Source organism: Solea solea, chromosome 5 (assembly GCF_958295425.1).
Source record: "Solea solea chromosome 5, fSolSol10.1, whole genome shotgun sequence".
NCBI classification, from domain to species: Eukaryota; Metazoa; Chordata; class Actinopteri; order Pleuronectiformes; family Soleidae; genus Solea; species Solea solea.
Window position 1 is genome coordinate 13,785,229 of NC_081138.1, and position 17,742 is coordinate 13,802,970.

Here is a 17,742-nt window from a genome sequence, read left to right on the forward strand (position 1 = left end):
TCCATGTAACTCCGTGACCCTACAGACGCTTTGACAGGGTAGTGCGTTGCAGTTTTCAGTATGGTATTGCAATTCACCGCCAGAACGCTAGGGGCTGCGGGAATGAGTCTATGACAGCACCGCAGTCTCCATTGGTCTCAATTGCCTCGACTGATGATAACATTTTATGGAGGCACACGTCGGGCTACAGAGAGGCTCTCTGACAGGGCTCTCCGTGGCTACAGAGAGCACTTTGCCAGTATCTTAAACAAAGCTTTACTTTTACTCTGGGATTGTTTAATCAGCCAAAAAGCAACAATAAATTGCTTGCAAATTTGGCTGAAAATGTAATAACAAAGCCGATGTTTGTCTGATGCATATGCTCTAGATATGCTGCTCCTAAATTGATTTAATGCACTCATTCACCCACATATGCACAACCATGCGGTTCTTGAATTAAAGAAATCTGTAAATTCCATAAATATAGTTTCAACTTCCTGTAATTCCAGAGGTTTTTCAAGTTTCTTATGTGCTGATGTGGATGGCATAGTCACATAAACACATGTCATTACCACTAGCCATATGTACTGGGCACCTCTCTCTTTCTTAGGGTCAGTCTGTCATGAACTATGGCTGAGCAGAACAAGGGACTCAAAGGCAGGACTCAGAACACGAATCAGTCAGTAACAGAGTTTAATGCCAGGCAGAGGTTCGGTACACGGGAGGTCAAAGAGATCAGGCAGAGGTACAAAAACGAGAGGACTAGTCGTGACGGGTTTGATGTGTCTGACGTGGAAGGTGGGGTGGACCCGCATTGACCTTGGTGGTTTGAGCTGGACAGAGACAGGGTTGACCACCTTGGCGATAGGAAATGGACCGACAAACCTGGGAGCGAGCTTCTTGGACTCCAACCGAAGAGGCAGGTTCTTGGTTGACAACCACACTCTTTGGCCGCTATGATAGTGTGGGGCAGGGGTCCTCTTGCGATCCGCGGCAGCCTTGTAGGATTTGGACTGCCGAAGGAGGTTCTGGCGGGCCCGCTCCCAGGTTCTCTTGCAGCGTCTCACCAAGGCCAATGCGGAGGGCACAGAGGACTCAGAGTCTGCGGAGGGGACGAGAGATGGTTGGTAGCCTTGAACAATGTGGAATGGGGACAGACCAGTGGATGAACAGGGGAGTGAGTTGTGTGCCATCTCCACCCAAACCAGTTTTTGGGACCAGGTTTCGGGGTCCTGGGAGGCGGTGATGCGGTGGCCCATCTCCAACTCCTGGTTTAGGCGCTCCGATTGGCCGTTGGTCTGTGGGTGGAAGCCTGATGAGAGGCTGGCTGTGGCCCCAAGAAGACTGCAGAACTCCTTCCAGAAATGTGAGATAAATTGGGGTCCTCTGTCTGAAACAATGTCCAAAGGGAAACCATGTATCCTAAAAATGTTATTCAACATGACCTCCGCCGTTTCTTTGGCGGAGTGGAGCTTCTGCAGGGGAATAAAGTGAACCATTTTCGAGAATCTGTCCACCACCCTCAAAACCACAGTGTTACCATAGGAAGGTGGGAGTCCTGTGACGAAGTCCAGGGAAATATGGGACCAGGGGCGTTGAGGGATTGGCAGGGGCCTGAGTTCTCGTGACGGTCTCTGATGAGAAGCTTTGTTAGTTGCACAAACAGAGCAGGCATTGACATAATCAGTGACATCAGAGACCATCTTAGGCCACCAAAAACGTTGCTGTATTACAAACAAGGTTTTTCTTGATACCCGGATGACAGACAGTCTTGTTTGTGTGGGCCCAATGGATCACTTCCCCCCTGAGAGCCTGGACCACAAAAAGCTTGTCCGCAGGGCAATCAGGAGGAACAGTGACACCATCGGCTGCCGCCTTAACCTTACCCTCTATCTCCCATGAAAGAACTGATATGAAGCATGTCGTGGGAAGGATTGTCTTAGGTTCAGGATTAATTTGGTCACCGGTGAATATACGGGACAGGGAGTCAGGCTTGAGATTTTTGGAACCTGGTCGGTATGAGAGGGTAAAGTTAAAGCGGCTGAAGAAAATTGCCCACCTAGCTTGCCTTGCATTTAGCCTCTTAGCTGATTTAAGGTACTCCAGATTCTTATGATTGGTCCAGACCTGAAATGGCTGGGAGGCTCCCTCCAGCCAGTGTCTCCACTCCTCCAGGGCCACTTTAACTGCCAGCAGCTTGCGGTCACCAATATCATAGTTTTGTTCGGCAGAAGTGAGTTTCTTGGACAAGAAGGCACAAGGGTGTAGTTTACCATCTTTGGAGCAAAATTGGGAGAGGATCGCTCCAACACCAACGTCTGAGGCGTCTACCTCTACCACGAACTGCTGGCTGGGGTCCGGGAGGATTAGGACAGGGGCGGAGGTGAAGCTCCTCTTAAGGCTCTTAAATGCAGTTTTGCACTCATGGCTCCAGAAAAATGGTCTGTGTGGATAGGAAAGTTCGTGCAGGGGTGAGGCAATGGTGCTGTAGTTACGAATACATTTTCTATAAAAATTTGCAAACCCCAGAAACCTCTGAACCTCTTTACGTGATGTGGGAGTGGCCCAATCCGCCACTGCCGAAACCTTCTCAGGGTCCATCCTGACCTCCCCCTCGGCAAGCACGAACCCAAGGAACGAGACCGAGGGCTTGTGGAACTCACACTTCTCTGCTTTCACGAACAGCTGGTTATGGAGTAACCGCTGAAGCACAGTGCGGACATGGCGGGTGTGAGTCTCCTCATCGGGGGAAAAGATCAGGATGTCATCTAGGTACACAAACACAAAAACATTAAGCATATCGCGAAGGACATCATTAACCAAGTTCTGAAATACAGCTGGTGCATTTGTTAAACCAAAAGGCATAACCAGATACTCATAGTGTCCGGTGGGAGTGTTGAAAGCGGTCTTCCACTCGTCCCCCTCTTTGATCCTGACAAGATGGTAGGCATTACGTAGGTCTAGTTTAGTGAAGATCTTTGCCCCCTCCAACAGTTCAGTATTCTGCCTGGTAGCAAGTCTATGGCACAATCGTATGGACGATGAGGTGGCAGGGAGGTGGCTTTCGCCTTGCAGAAAACCTCGGCCAGGTTGTGATAGCAAGGTGGTACGTTGGTGAGGTCAGAATAAGTGGAGTGGGAAGTAGGAAGTGAGCTGTGGGGTTTGGGAAGGCAGGTATTGGCGCATTTTGGCCCCCAGCAGGTTACCCTTCCACTAGCCCAGTCAAAATTTGGGTTATGGGTGACAAGCCACGGGAGCCCTAAAATAACCTGATGAGCCATTGAGTCTAAGACATGAAAGCTTAGCTTTTCAGTGTGAGAGTCTGGAAAAACCAATGTCACAGACTGGGTGAGGTGAGTAATATTACCCAGAGGGCTGCCATCAACGGCTCTCACTTCGAGGGGGCGTGGGACCGCGAACACTATCAGTCCGAGTTTCCTGGCAAGAGAAGAGTTCATAATGCTAGTGTCTGCACCAGAGTCTATGAAAACAGGCACGAGCACAGAAATAATTTTTACCTGTGGCTGGTGCTGGGCAGGACTGTTTATCAACAGGCTTCGACTCACCGTGAGAGGTCTTTTGGGCAGTGCCCCGCCCCCCTTGATGTGGCAGGCACTCACCACATGACCCAGTTGGCCACAGTAGTATCATCTTCCGTCTTTTTGTCGACGTAGACGCTCCTCTGCGGAGAGATGAGCGCGTCCCAGTTGCATAGGCTCCTGAGGAGGAAGAGGAGAGGAAGGCGGGCTGGTTGTTGGGCATTCGTAGCTTGGCCGATCCTCAGGGCTGCTCCTCCATCCCCGGTGAGGCGATGGACGAGCCCGAAGACGTCCCCGCTCCTGGTCCAGCTCGGTGAGATGCTTGTCGATCTTAACCACCAGCGCGATGAGGGAATCCAAATCTTCCGGAAGGGCGATGTTGATCAGCTGGCCCTTAACTGACTCAGAGAGTCCTTGAAACAATGCGTCATACAGGGCGACAGGGTTCCACTCGCTCTCGGCGGCGAGGGTGCGGAAGTCTATGGCATAGTCCGTTACCTTGTGCCTTCCTTGCCGTAGCTTGAGCAGCGATCTAGCAGCTTCTCTGCCTGGCGCAGTGTGTTGGAAAATCTGCTCGAGAGCCCGTGTGAACCTGACGAGTGAAGAGCAGGCTGTTGAACGTCGGCTCCATTCGGCAGTAGCCCACGTCTCTGCACTCCCGTGAGGTGGGAGATTATGAAGGCTGCGTCAGAATGGTCTCACGTCTCCTGAATCCCCGGAGAAGCGCTCTGGACGGGAGAGCTGCAGGCATGACGGCGCAGTGCTGGCAGGGGGCTGCGCGTCCGCGCGTCGACCCGGGGGAGAGGCTCGGTCCGACGTCGCTTCAGCAGGCGCCTCTCGTGGTAGGTGAGAGAGTAGTTCATGAAACTGTGAGCCCAAAGATGTCATCATTGAGTCCTGGCGAGCTGCCAGTTCTCTCAGCGTGGCGCACAAGGACGTGAGCTGCTCCTGCTGTTGAGCCAGCTCTTGCCCCTGTGCGCAAAGGGCTTGGCGAAACGAGTCTGAATCTGCTGAGTCCATGTCTGGCCATTTCGTTCTGTCATGAACTATGGCTGAGCAGAACAAGGGACTCAAAGGCAGGACTCAGAACACGAATCAGTCAGTAACAGAGTTTAATGCCAGGCAGAGGTTCGGTACACGGGAGGTCAAAGAGATCAGGCAGAGGTACAAAAACATCAGGCAAAAAGGCAAGGTCAAAAAAGGCAGGCAAGGTTCAAAAACACGAGAAGACAAGACTATGGCTGTGAAAAAGAGTGCTGGGACGTGAGCTATGAACTACTACGAACTGGCGACGAGACAAGACACAGAGGGGAATATAAGCAGTGCTGATTAGGGAGTGATAGGATGCAGGTGGGGTAGACACAATCAGGGATCAGGTGCACGCCAACAAGGAAGGGGCCGGGGTAGACAGGAACCTGAAACAGAGACAAGGGTGAGTGATTTCCGAAATAAAACAGGAAGACAAGACATGGAACATGAAGGGAGAAACCAAACAAGATACTTAACGGAGGTGACAGAGCATGACACAGTCTTTTTAACAGCTATCTGCTCATTTGGGTCTTTAGTCATTACAATTCTTCCAGATATTGTTGTATAAATAGACAGTTGTTCATAATGGTGTATGTATGTAACATGAAATCATGTCTCAGTGAGTATCTTGCATTGTCAAATGAATTTTTTCATGGAAAAACAAACAAAAATTAACATTTTTAATTTTTAATTAAACCTTCTTTGAATCTCAAAATGCCTCAAAGTAGTTTTACTGAGGGCTCTCTGTAGCCCAACTGAGACCAATGGAAACCGCAGTGCTGTCATTGGTCAGTTAACGACTCATTCCCGCAGCCCCTAGCATTCTGGCAGTGAATTGCAATACCATACTGAAAACTGCAACGTACTACCCCGTCAAAGCGTCTGTATGGTCACGGAGTTGGATACACAGAGTACTATAACGGAACCCTAAGAGTGACCTATACATCCAAATTGACTCTTAATTGCTCCTTTAGGCCTCCTGTGGAGGGGGGTTTGATGGTGGAGGGGTATCTATAAGGTTGGATATTTAAAGAGGCCATAGCATGGTCCTATCTCACTGACATATGAAGGTGTTCTTACAAACATGAAGTCGTTTTCATGGTCAAAAACCTCCTAGTCGCTGCAAACGAGCCGATGTTAATGTCTCATCACTGACACTCTGACCAAAACCACACCCGCAGAACATGGACTGTCTTGTGATTGGCCAGCCAACGAGAGCTTTCCCACTGTCTTGTGATTGGCCAGTTACCTGGAAGTGACGTAATTGGCACGTCAGCTCTCAGACCCGCAGCTCCCCCTCTGGAAAGGCGGATGCACGGCTAGCAATTATCAAAACATTGAGTAATGCCGTCGTCACAACCCCTCGCCGTAATCCCTTACACATTTGATCCGGAGTCAGACCCAGAGTCAGAAGACACTGTGACAAGTGAACCACCTCCATCGCAAAGACTGCTGCAGGACGCCTGTAGCTTGGATAACGTTGTGGTTACCGAGATGATAAACACAAATGTAAATGAAACACGAGCGAACGCGTGTAGCTTAGCCTGTAGCCGACTATCGCTAATGCTAAACAACAGAACAAGCACACAGACAGTTTTACGGTTTGTAAATATTGTAATATACGTATTGTTGGCACTGCTCCTTCCTTCAGCTGAAACACAGCGTTAATTGGCACTTCCGGGCTCGACTCCCTGTTGATGTAAACATCCATCTTGTTTCCATTCCTGATGACACACACACACGTTCACTGCCTGAAAAGCAATCTTTTGCCACTGCTGCAGAAAAGTCCTTGTGGAAGTCTAACCGTGCTTCTTTTCACAGTGATGGTGTGTGGCCAGATAACAAACCTTGTCTCCCTAAAAATGTTCCATATTTTGCTAAATTGACACATGGATTGGATCATGTGTCAAAAGGAGGGATGGTGTCTATGTTAAAAGAACACTGGTTTTCAAGAGGGTTTTCTCTCCCTCTTGTCCTCTCTTACATGAGCCCTTACCGACTTCTCATTCGGTGAAAAATTCACTGGTACTCATTCATTTGCATTGACCCATTGACCCCTGTACTAGCACGGCAGACATTGTTCAAGCTGAGCCAAGATTCTTTTGAAAATCATCAATGATTGACAGATTGACAGCTAAAAAGAGTTTACCCAAAGTATGACAGATTTGACTGGACAGTTACACTGAGAGTGACTGATGTGCGTTTTTCAGATGAAGGTGTCTATAGGTTGTGCATAGCGGGATTGGTAGCGGATCTATGTGCCACACTTAAAGTACTTGTCCACAATCCTAGGTATACGTCTCTCTTGGTTAAAGGGAGACCTTCCAAGAGATGATTTTTTTTATGCCAGATATGACAAACTCACTGATGGAACCGCCTGAGGATCCAAGTGATTCTCTATTCAGCTTGCTTTCCTCTTGACGGACTGTCAGATGAATATTTACCCACTGACCAACCCGTATCAGTGAGTATCGTTATGACTATGACTCTAACTGGGAATGACCTTGACATGGAACCCTGACCGTAAGTTTTTATTTTTTATGAGTGTAACTTTTTGATGAAACATCTCTAACCGGCTGGTATTTTTGATTTTTCAATTAATTACTCTGATGATTGATTTTGATTGATTTGATGTTTTTTCTTGAGTATAGATTAGCATACAAAACCACTGTGATATTTAAGCAAAAAAAAAACAACAAAACAAAGACGAAAATGTAATTGATTTCATGTTTTGCTTGCTTTTACAGGTATCATAACCTTTTTATTAGTATAATCACCTTCATATATCCATATCCATATATTGGTTATGAAATGTTTGGTATTGTTTTGTATTGCTTTTTGAAGTTTATATTCATGGTTACTTACTACACCTACTATACGCAGATTTCCTCTTGTTTTCCTCAGAGCCATCTTCAACTTGCCTCGGAGCAGTTGTATCATCTTGACTCTGTCTTTGCAAAGATTAAACCACACTCCAACTTTATTTCTTCAACAGACACATGACAATTTTACCACAACATAATGTCTGGGTTAAATACACTGTGGGCACTAGTAGACATGCACAAGTGTAAAGGCAGGAAGATGAGGAAACTTGTGTGTGCCTGGGTGGCGAGGATACGTTTGTTTGTTTTTTAACAGAGCAGAAGAGATTTGTTTTTATGCTTAACTGGACTAAATAGACCATCAGAACCTCAATAACCCAGCATGGACACTACCTGCCCAGGGTGCAATAATAGTCATTTGATTTAGTTAGTTTTAGATTAATTTTGAACTACTACAAATGTTATTGCAGCAGGGAAACATTATTTGAAAATATCTAATCCTTTTTGATAGAGATATGGACTGTGCAACATTTTATTGTGTTTATGTGCAGGGACTCAGCCATGTTACTGCATTGATGAGTACTCCTTACACTCCCACATGTGATTGCCCCATCAAAACATGATTTTGAGTAATACAAACAGGCCATAGAATGATGTCCCTAACATATCAGATCATATACTGATACTGGATGAAGCCAGATCATTCTATACTATAAATATTCTTGGATAATAAAATTAACAATTTCAGCTGAAGGTCATAACATATTTTTGTAAATCTTTACTTGTACTGTAGGTCTTTTAAAGCTAATTTTCTGTATGAACTTTAGGCCAACAGTGGAAGTAACCATATTGAAATAAACCATGAATTTTCTGTGTACCTTCTTTGATGGCTACATTTTGTCCTCTGCTTCTACTGCTGATTAGCTGTTGTGGTTTTTGTGGTGAGGACTGTGAGCACACCTGCTGCAGGATCAGGAGAGCAATAAAAAAAAATGTATTGGCAATTGTTAAGTTCCTTAGAAGCCTTTTTCCCTATTAAAGACAGCCTGTTTTTGTTAGCGAGGAATTTGAACACACTCACCTGTTAACTTAAACTCCTTTCACACTCATTGATCATCATCTTGCTCTGCACTTAATAATGATTCATTTCTGATCAACACAGCAGCAACAAACTGATGAAGACGACAACAATTCAAAATATAAATAACATTTCCACTTTTATTGATCAGTCTCCAAAAAGATTTTAACAAAAGCAATAATTGAGCGCAATAGTCACAAAACAAAACAAAGAAATCATTAACTCAATAATTGTTGTCTTGTGCACCAGTTTGCATTCTGGTTTGATAACACGTTATATTAAATACTTTAAGTTACAGAAATACAGACTTTATAACAACCAAAAATAACAGTATCTTATAACACTAGTCATTGAAAAACACATTTGTTCAAATTTACCTGAAGTGCATTATTTATTGTCTGCAACTATAATGGTTACAAACCTGTATATATATATGAGGACACACTCTTTTTTTCAACCCATTTTGTCACTTTCAATGTATTCTGGGTGGATTTTACTCTCAGTAGCTGTTTGAGTTCCTTTCTTTACTGAGCCACAAGTAAATTACATAAACAACATTGACTTAAAAAAACAAACAAACAACCTATCATTGTGTTGTAGCAAAAATGTTTCACATACAGATTAATAAAGGCATTTTGTTTTTCATTGCTGTGGATTATACCTGACTTCTATCTTTCAAAGACAACGTTTCAGTTTTTGTTATTTTCCCATATTCTAGCCAAGTTGATCATTAGCATTTTGATTTATTGATCCACCTTTCTTTTCCATTATTCTGTCAACTATTCTGGTGTGTTAGGTCCTTGTATTATTTGAGTCTTCCATTTGCATTTGTACACTGTTGGATGTTTTGTTGATTTGTTTCTGGGTTTGTTGTTTACTTCATGTTGAAGGCGTCTTGTAAACCCTTGAGTGCTTGTTGCTTAGTGATTGTTCTCCAGGCCTCAGGAACATCAGCTGGTTCAGCTTCATATTCTTGAGCAAATCTCATATTGTTTTGCACCAGGACATACTTCCAGTAGTCAGATGCCTCTATGGTGGGGTCTGGAGGGATGATCCAGTCTGGATAGTACTTTATGTAATCCTTGTAAGGATGACACTCATTTCCAGTTTCTGAATTTCTGAAATGACTTTCACTGTACACGTCAGTTGTACACAGTGCTGTGACCAGTTTTCTTGATGTTTGTCTGTGGAATCTGCCAAGACCTTGAGGTCGATGTATGGCTGTGTGATGCTCTTTGTGTTCTGTGCCTCCAGCTTCACATGGAGCAGAACAAAATGGACACTGCTTTCCACAACCAAACATCCGCTTGAAAAGCTCATCCTGTGGTTTGATTGGAAGCTGGTTCAGAGTCTCAGTGATGTTGTCAGAGTTTGAGATTTCCTCCTCAAGTTCATCTTTCAACTCATTGATTGAGGTCTTGAGGCAGTTGATAAACTGATGACATTTGCTTTGGATTTGAAACAAGGTGGTTTTCACAGACTCTTCTGAAATCGAAATATCTTTGATCAAAAATGTGCACATGTTCCTGATGAACTTGGTAATGTTTTCCTTGTCATCTGGCAGCATAACAACACCCTGGCCTTTTGAGGCCCATTCTATTGAACATGTTATTTTGTCAATGATGATGTGCAGAATATTTTTCTTCAGTTTGCACAAAGTCTTGTCCTCTGCCATTTTTTCCTGGATGTGCTGAAATATCCAGTCTTTGACATACATTTCATACTGATCAATGTACTTGAGGAAGCTGTTAAAGTCGTCCTTTTGCAGCAGCTCTTTCTGAATGTTGTACTGGAAGAAAGAGCGAGAAGAGAACTTTGCTGAATGGGAACTTGTCAAAATTTCATCTACAATGTCTACGCCCAAAGATCTACAGATGTACTCTTTGACAGCAGGCTTGATACAAAACTGGACAACGTCATTTGCTTTGCGTTGGCAGTGGTCTTTCTTTCTGTATAAGTCAAGAAAGTCGGATCGATACTGACTTTTGTACTTCTCAAGCTGAGAGTGAGGATTGTTTTCTGTCAAGAATCTTCTGTGCATTTTGAGAAATTCTCGTGAGGCAATGCCGCACATGTGGATTTTCAGGTCAATCTCGAACTGTGTATTTGTTTTGTTATAGTCGTCTTTTTCAAGGGCTTTGTCAATTGTTTCGAGAAGCTCCTTGGTGAAGGACTCTTGGTAATCTCCATTTGTTTTAACTTTATCAAGAACAAACTGTGTACAAGACTTAATGACACTGTTTGCAGAGTTTTGCAACTCATGTCTCCACGTATGTTGGACCTTCCCTAAAAAGTCTACATGATCCTTCGTAGTTTTGAATGGACACCTCCCAAATTCGTTTAGGTCTCGAATGTTCTGCAATTCCTCATTGACGTTTCTATTTGAGAAACTTTTTCTTAACTGCTTCAGGACACATGCTGCAATATCTCGCTCTTTCACACCTCCCACATTTACAGTGGCTTCAGCCCACATTTTTTCAAACTCTTGTGTCAGCTCTTCATCAGTCAGAGTGGACTCATTACAGTCCCCCAGCAGCTTCATGACCCGTTTTTCAATCACATTTCTGTATTGTCTCTGAATATCCTGAGTCTGTTTCGAGGTGATTTTAAGTTCGAGGGCACAGTCCAGTTTAGCATGAACAGAATGTTTGATTTCATTTGCAAGGCTCCTGATGCTGGTGGAAAACTCAGCTTTGTATTTCTCTATCAGATTTACTCGTTTGCCTCTCCTTTTGTAGTAGTCACAGAGTTTCTCCTTCATTATGGTTTCTTGATCCACTATTTTCTGAGTTACCTCTAATTTATTTTTCCCAACTAATCTGTTCCAAGTTTCTAATGCAGATTCATTGTCAGCATTTCGGATTTCTAACTCAGCTGCTGTTTGCCAGGTCAGAATCTCTTTTCTGAACTCCCATTCCCACTGATTGAACTCTTTCCACAAGCTGTCATAGGCATGAGCCACAAGAGTGTTCCTGAAGCTAAAGATGAAGTTCTCATATTTTACAGCTTTCCAGAGACTTCTCATCCATACTAGAAACTCTGGGATCTGTGACGGTTCATTGCTTCTTTCACTCATCAAAGTTTGTAAAAGATTTTTCTTGAAATGTGCTACAGCTTCACTGTAACCTGTGTTTACTGGTGCCATTGGTAGGGTTCCATGCCAGAGTCCTGGGATGTTCCAGTTATTATTTTCCATGTCGTAGTTCAGCACATCTGTGAATTCTTTGATGGCTGGCTTCCTTTCCATCTCAGCTGCAATTTGAGTCATTTCATTGAGCTGATCCAAGAGATGTTTTCTTTCAGTCATGGTCTTGGCATGAGCTGAAACTGAAGAAACATTTTGGTGAACAAAATGACAAACTGGCTTTTTTCCAATCTCTTTCATTCTCAAGAAGGCATGCACTGTGATTTGCAAGATATCTTTCATTTCATTTGCATTTTCCATTTTAATGTTGATAATGGTGACATCGCTCAAGCCAATGACAAAGGTTGCCAGCTGGTTGTCATGCTCATAACTGTCCCCTAGTTGTGCCAAATCAGGAGCCTTAAGACCCTCTGTGTCAATGAGGACAATGAAATCACTGTTTAACTCACTTTTCAAATCTTCTCCAACTTTGAGGAAGAGCATGAAAGCTCCTCTTGTGCATCTGCCACTGCTGACAGGAAACTGCACACCAAACATGGTGTTGAGGAGTGTGGACTTCCCACTACTCTGGACACCCAACACAGTCAATACCAACAGTCTGCTCTTCTGTCCCACCTTCTTGTGAAGCTCCATCAGCACATCTTTTACCCATCTCTCTGGAATGTTGGAAGCATCTCCATCCAGGAGCTCTAAAGGATATCCATCCAGCAACATTTCCGCAGCCAAAGCAGGGAGGTGAGATATTTTATCAGCAGCTATTGGTGAGCTGATAGAATCAGTGGCGAACTCATAGATCAGTCCCATCTCTCTCATGTAATGCTCTATTCCTAAAGAGCTATCCACCAATGCTTGGTCTAACTCTGCTATGAGCTTCACATCTTTGTTCTTGCATTGCTCTTTGAATTTGTTGCGCAACTCGAACAATTTTGTTCTTGAGTGTGTATTAAACTTGAGTTTCATCCACTTGAGAAAAACATCCCTTTCTTCTTTGTCACTTGATGACAAGTACTGAATGAACCTTTTCATTCCTTCGGATATTTTACATTTTCTTTGATCTTTTCTGATTTGCTCTTTTTCTGCATGCAGTTGTAATTTATACTCTTCAAGGTTTGAATCACCAGATTTCTTCAATCTGCACTCCTCTTTTTCTAACAGTGATAGTCTTTTCCAGTTCTCTCCTTGCAGTGGAAGTTGTTGTTTCTTGTAGTGTGGTATACTTCGTACCCCAATGTCATCAATGATCTTTTCAGCTGCTTCCCTCTGTTTATCAGTTTTGCTTTCGTCCACAGACAAACCAAGTTCAATGGCTTTGTCAAAAATGTTTAAAGTGCTTATTGTTGATTTTACATCTAACTGGGATGTCTTGATGGCTTCACAAAGCCTATTTGAGAACTCTGTAACATTTTGCCTTGAGTCTTTGATCTTCACTCTGTTGTTGGATAGATTTAATCCACCCACCAATGTCTTCACTGACATCATGTCCTGTCTTGCGTTCTCCCCATTACGATTAACAACTAAGAAGAGTTTGGATTTCACATCTTGAAGAGATGTCAGAATTCTGTGTTCTTCTTCATCAACTCTGTCCAGGAACACAAAGGTCGCTGTTGATACTTGAAAAAGAAAGTTGAATTGTGTGAGTGACTCACGAATGTCTCCTCTCAAATTTGCAAAGGCAATCGGCTCTGGAAATATGTCAAGGGTTTTTCCCCCTGAGGGTAAGTACCAACAAACCTCAACCAATCCATTTGCAATTTGTCTTTTAACTGCCCCACCTTCCACATCTCTGTGTGTAAAGATACTACAACTTTGTTGTCCACTGCTGAGAAGATGATTCAAGAACTGTGACTTTGGTAAACTACAGTTCTTCAGTCTCACAAAGGAATAGAACGGTATATTTGCCTGAATAATGTTTTCCTCAACAAAACCCTTTGATTCAGACAAATCATGTGGACACCATTCTTTGACAATATCGCTTAAAGCCCAATGCATCAGGGCACACTGACTCTTATTGCCATGGGGCAACAGCAGTGGGAGAGAAAACTGGCACAGTGACATTTTTAGGGCCATTTCCTGCTGCAAGAGGCTGTCGGCACAAAGGAAGAGCGCTACGATAACATCAAGAGGGTTAACCTTACTGTCTGCAGAGTCCTCTGCTGTGTAAAGGTCGAGATCAGAGAGATCATTGTTTTCCTCATGCCTGATTGATAATTGTGTGCAGCTCCTGCATTCAGCATTGATTTTGAACAGTTTTCGGAGAAAACACCATGGTATTTCCTCCAATGATAGAACAGCTTTTTCATCTATACTGTTTTTGTTGATCTCAAAGAGAGAACAAAGAGTGAGCTTGTTGGGATATTTTTTTTCCAGCCCAAGTTTGGTGAGGAAGTCTTTCAGGCCTGTGAAAGAGAACATTCATTTAAAATTCAGAACACACACTATTATTGTACATACTAAAAACAATATGCTAGAGGCTAGTTATTTTTCCCTGATACCACTCTTTAGGCTAACTGGCCCTTGGTTATAGTTTCGGTTAGTTAGTTGTAAGTTATAAGTCAAAAACTGATGACAGATATATCAAACATTCATGACCACACAACTGAAACACCAAGAAACATGACATATGTACAGGTAATTGATATCATTACCTAAACCCAACGTGTAATTGGTTGTTTTAAATTAATGGCCTTTGCACAGCAGTTTTTAAAGTTTTTTTTAGGCAAATCATTCACTCTTTTGAAGTACTTTTTGAAAATGTGTCCAATCAACACAGCATTTACGTCAGCTGTGTAATTTCACTGTGCGAAATTGCAACTGTTATTTTTTCAGATCGTGGTTGATTTACCTGAGCTTCCTTTTTCAACAAATTCACAGCTAACTAATCTACTAACTAATTGTTGATGACGTGTAGTCAAAACATTTTGCACAGCAGCAAATTGCTTGATTGTGTTTGTTTCCGCAAACCCTGTTCTTTTTAATAAACCAAAAAAACGATAAAACTATTGTGTAGATTGCAATGGAGCTTCTTTGGGATGGTGTGCGTAAATCAAGCTTCAAAATAGTTTTTACAGATGTTCGCTGAAAAGAGTATATGAGAGTTTACCTGCAAGCTCTTGACTCTCTCTGTTTATCGTAGACATGGTCCGACCTTTCCCTTCACTTCCTCTGTCCATCCAAACCTGGTTGACAAAGAATAATCTCTTAACAACTCATTGGTTCCACTTAACCAAATATATTGAATTTCACTGATTCAAATATTGTCCACACAAATATTAAGTGCATTTCAGAGTTATTTTTCTTGGCTACTAACCAGAAGATGAACTAATGATTGACTGCTCTTAGAGGTTTTTCATTTTACAATTCTGATTCAGAATATCTCGGGGTGAGCAATTTAAGATCAAGTTATAGCAGAATCAGAATAATTTATTTATCCTAGGGAAGAAGGTGGATTAAAATAAAGTTGTATTAATATTTCAGAAGAAATTGCAATAATACATTATAAAGACCCACGTGACTGATTTTTTGTCACTAATTTGCATGTGATATTATATATAACATGATAATGAGGAGTGTCCCCAAGTCAAGGAGTTCAAGTATCTCTGTATCTTTGTGCTGTTCACAAGTGAGGGGAAAATGGAGAAGCAAAGTGCAGACAGGACAGTGTCTGCACTGTCGCAGACACTATTCTTGTTTGTTATGATAAAGAAAGAGCTCAGCTGGAAGGTGAAGCTCTTAATTTACTGTTTCCATCCCTCACCTCTGGTCACAATCTGTGAGTAATGACTGAAAGAACAAGATCATGTGGCTGAAATAAATTTCCTCAGTGTTAGAGATGACGAGCTTGGACATCAAGAAGGAGCTCAAAGTAGATAATGAAGAACTGGAGATTTATTCAGAGACAGCCATAACTCAGTTTACTTTAAAATAATTGGTTGTTTCTACATGACTATACAGGTCTTATATGTCTATTGATAATAAGATGTACTTGTTTTTTTAAATATTTGGCATCCCTGCTTATGAATATTTAATTGTTTGCTGTCCATTTTGTATTTTAACTAGATGATTCAAAAAGCTGTATTACATTTGTTTGTATGCACATACATTTTAAAACTTTTTATCGTACCTGTACGCTTTTGTCCTTCTGTGTTCAGTGTGGACATGATCTGACTCCTCGCTTCTCTCCTCTGCGCATTAGAACCTAGTGGAAAAAGAGATCTCTTTGGTTTCACATCACATGTTTTCGAAGAACCCAATGTGCTATTGGTGACATTCTAATCAGACCAAAATACAGCATACAAACATAGATACAGTTACATGCAAACCCTAAAGTAAAGAATCAGAGCCACAACATATTTCAATTAAAAGTTGATCGATTTTTTTTTTAAAATGTACATCATTCATCCATCAATATATGTTGTAATATTAATGAAATTAAAGGAAAAAAAAGAGAAATATCTGGGGATATCTGGGGATAATTGGGGATGGGTAACTTTTGTGAATACAAATTGTATAATTCTGAAATGCACGGCACTAAAATTGCAATACAAGAACTTACCATTCAAAATGTCTACAGAAATGTCATAAACGGTGAACTTGCAGCTTCCAGAAACCTTCCACTTAGGATGTTGTGAATCCAACATTAGCAGGACATGTTGATTTATAACTGTAAACATAAACAAAAAGGTAATAAATGTTTTCACAGAACAACTATTGTTTTCAATGCATTTTTGTTGACTAAACACAAAATGGCATCAGACCCTCAAAGCCGATCTGTCTTGATCCTAACCTTTGCTTATATTTTTATCTCCCTGATGTTTTTGTCCTTGTTAGTTTTTGTGGATTTCCTGTTTTATTTTGACACTTCCGGTTTTGGTTCTCACCTCTTGTCATGTCACTTCATCACTCCCTAAACTGCTTGCAACTTTTAGATTACCGGCCTTAGATTGTCTCTCGCTTCATAGTTCCCTTTGTTCTCTGTTAGATTGTCTGTTTTGTTGTTATGATTCCAGTTTGCTCCTTGTGTCCTGTTCCCCTATGGTATTGATCAAGACCCCTGTGCCCTTTGCTTTGCTTTGCTTTTGGCACTTTTCCACTACTGAATTTACGCACAGCATGACTCGTTGACACGTTTGCACAAGCACACTTTGCATTACCGTAATTACACAAAGGATTGTGCTATTGGGAAAAATCCAATGGTTTTTGAAAGCTGAGAAGTTGCACGTGAAAGCCAATATTGTGGTTATTACAGTTATTTCACTCGCGCTTTTGCATTTCATTGTTAATATTTTATTGTTTATTGTTAATATGTTTTATACTGTTTAAAATTCCAATTCAACATGCAAATCTGTTGTTCATGTGCAACTGCAGTGTTTCTCTTCATTTTAAATTGTTAATACACTATTTTAACATGCAGTAAATTGTAAATACTGCAACTGCCTGGAAAAATGGTCAAAAATCACTTATTTGGGGGACATTTCTCTGGCAATTTTATGGTATAAAACAAGAAATTAGCCTGAAGTGCAAAATGTGCATAATACTGCTGAGGTTAGATGCAGTTAGTGTGTCAGGTAAAAATCAAAGACCCAACAGACTAAAGACACACATGAACATAACATAAATAATAATAAATAACCCTCATGAGACACATCACATGGAGTCTTAATCACTCAATTTGAGGAAAAACATTAGTAAAATTGAAAAAAAAAAAAAACCCTATAAACCCCTAGTTTTTTTCACTTACACTGTAACAAATTTCTGTAATTTCTACAGTAAAAAATTACAGAAGCTTGTTGTCCTATCCTTTTACAAGGTGTAACTGTAAAATGCAATGTATTATGGGTAAAAAATAATTACAGTAATTTAAAGCTGTAACACATTTTAAAATTACAGCATGGTTTTGTTTTCACTTGGTTCTGACTGTAAATGATACATTTACAGTTAAACACTGTTAGGCTAATATTGGCGGTTTGCAAGAGGATAGGATTTGATGGCGGGAGGAGGAGAGCGAACCCAGCCTTCATCCACTCAATAAAGAGTAAGTATTATGTTATTAGTCTAAACTATTAAAGAGAAACTAGGCAAGATTGTATGCATGGTTATGTTACATTTTACCCGAATTAAACAGTAATTATTTTAGTTTTTAACAATATGACT

The 17,742-nt window shown here is 41.8% G+C and overlaps 1 protein-coding gene and 1 long non-coding RNA gene across 3 annotated transcripts in view; one reads left to right on the forward strand and one right to left on the reverse strand.

Annotated features, from left to right (window-relative positions):
* The window catches only part of LOC131459329 (uncharacterized), a 109,410-nt gene that overhangs the window by 46,287 nt on the left and 45,381 nt on the right, over positions 1–17,742 (forward strand). The window lies entirely within an intron of this gene.
* LOC131459321 (up-regulator of cell proliferation-like) lies at positions 8,586–16,245 on the reverse strand. The gene is made up of 4 exons (XM_058629020.1): positions 16,145–16,245; positions 15,713–15,787; positions 14,693–14,768; positions 8,586–13,988 (listed from the first exon to the last, which is right to left on the reverse strand). Exons 3-4 carry the CDS (start codon positions 14,760–14,762, stop codon positions 9,322–9,324), a joined length of 4,737 nt encoding a protein of 1,578 aa, XP_058485003.1. The 5' UTR covers positions 14,763–14,768; positions 15,713–15,787; positions 16,145–16,245; the 3' UTR covers positions 8,586–9,321.

Bases quoted from the DNA above. Each gene is read 5' to 3' on its own strand.
- LOC131459321 (XM_058629020.1), bottom strand. From the start codon at position 14,762: ATGGACAGAGGAAGTGAAGGGAAAGGTCGGACCATGTCTACGATAAAC. The intron at 13,989-14,692 runs GTAAACTCTCAT...TCTCTTTCACAG, and splicing joins AGAGAGTCAAGAGCTTGCAG to GCCTGAAAGACTTCCTCACC.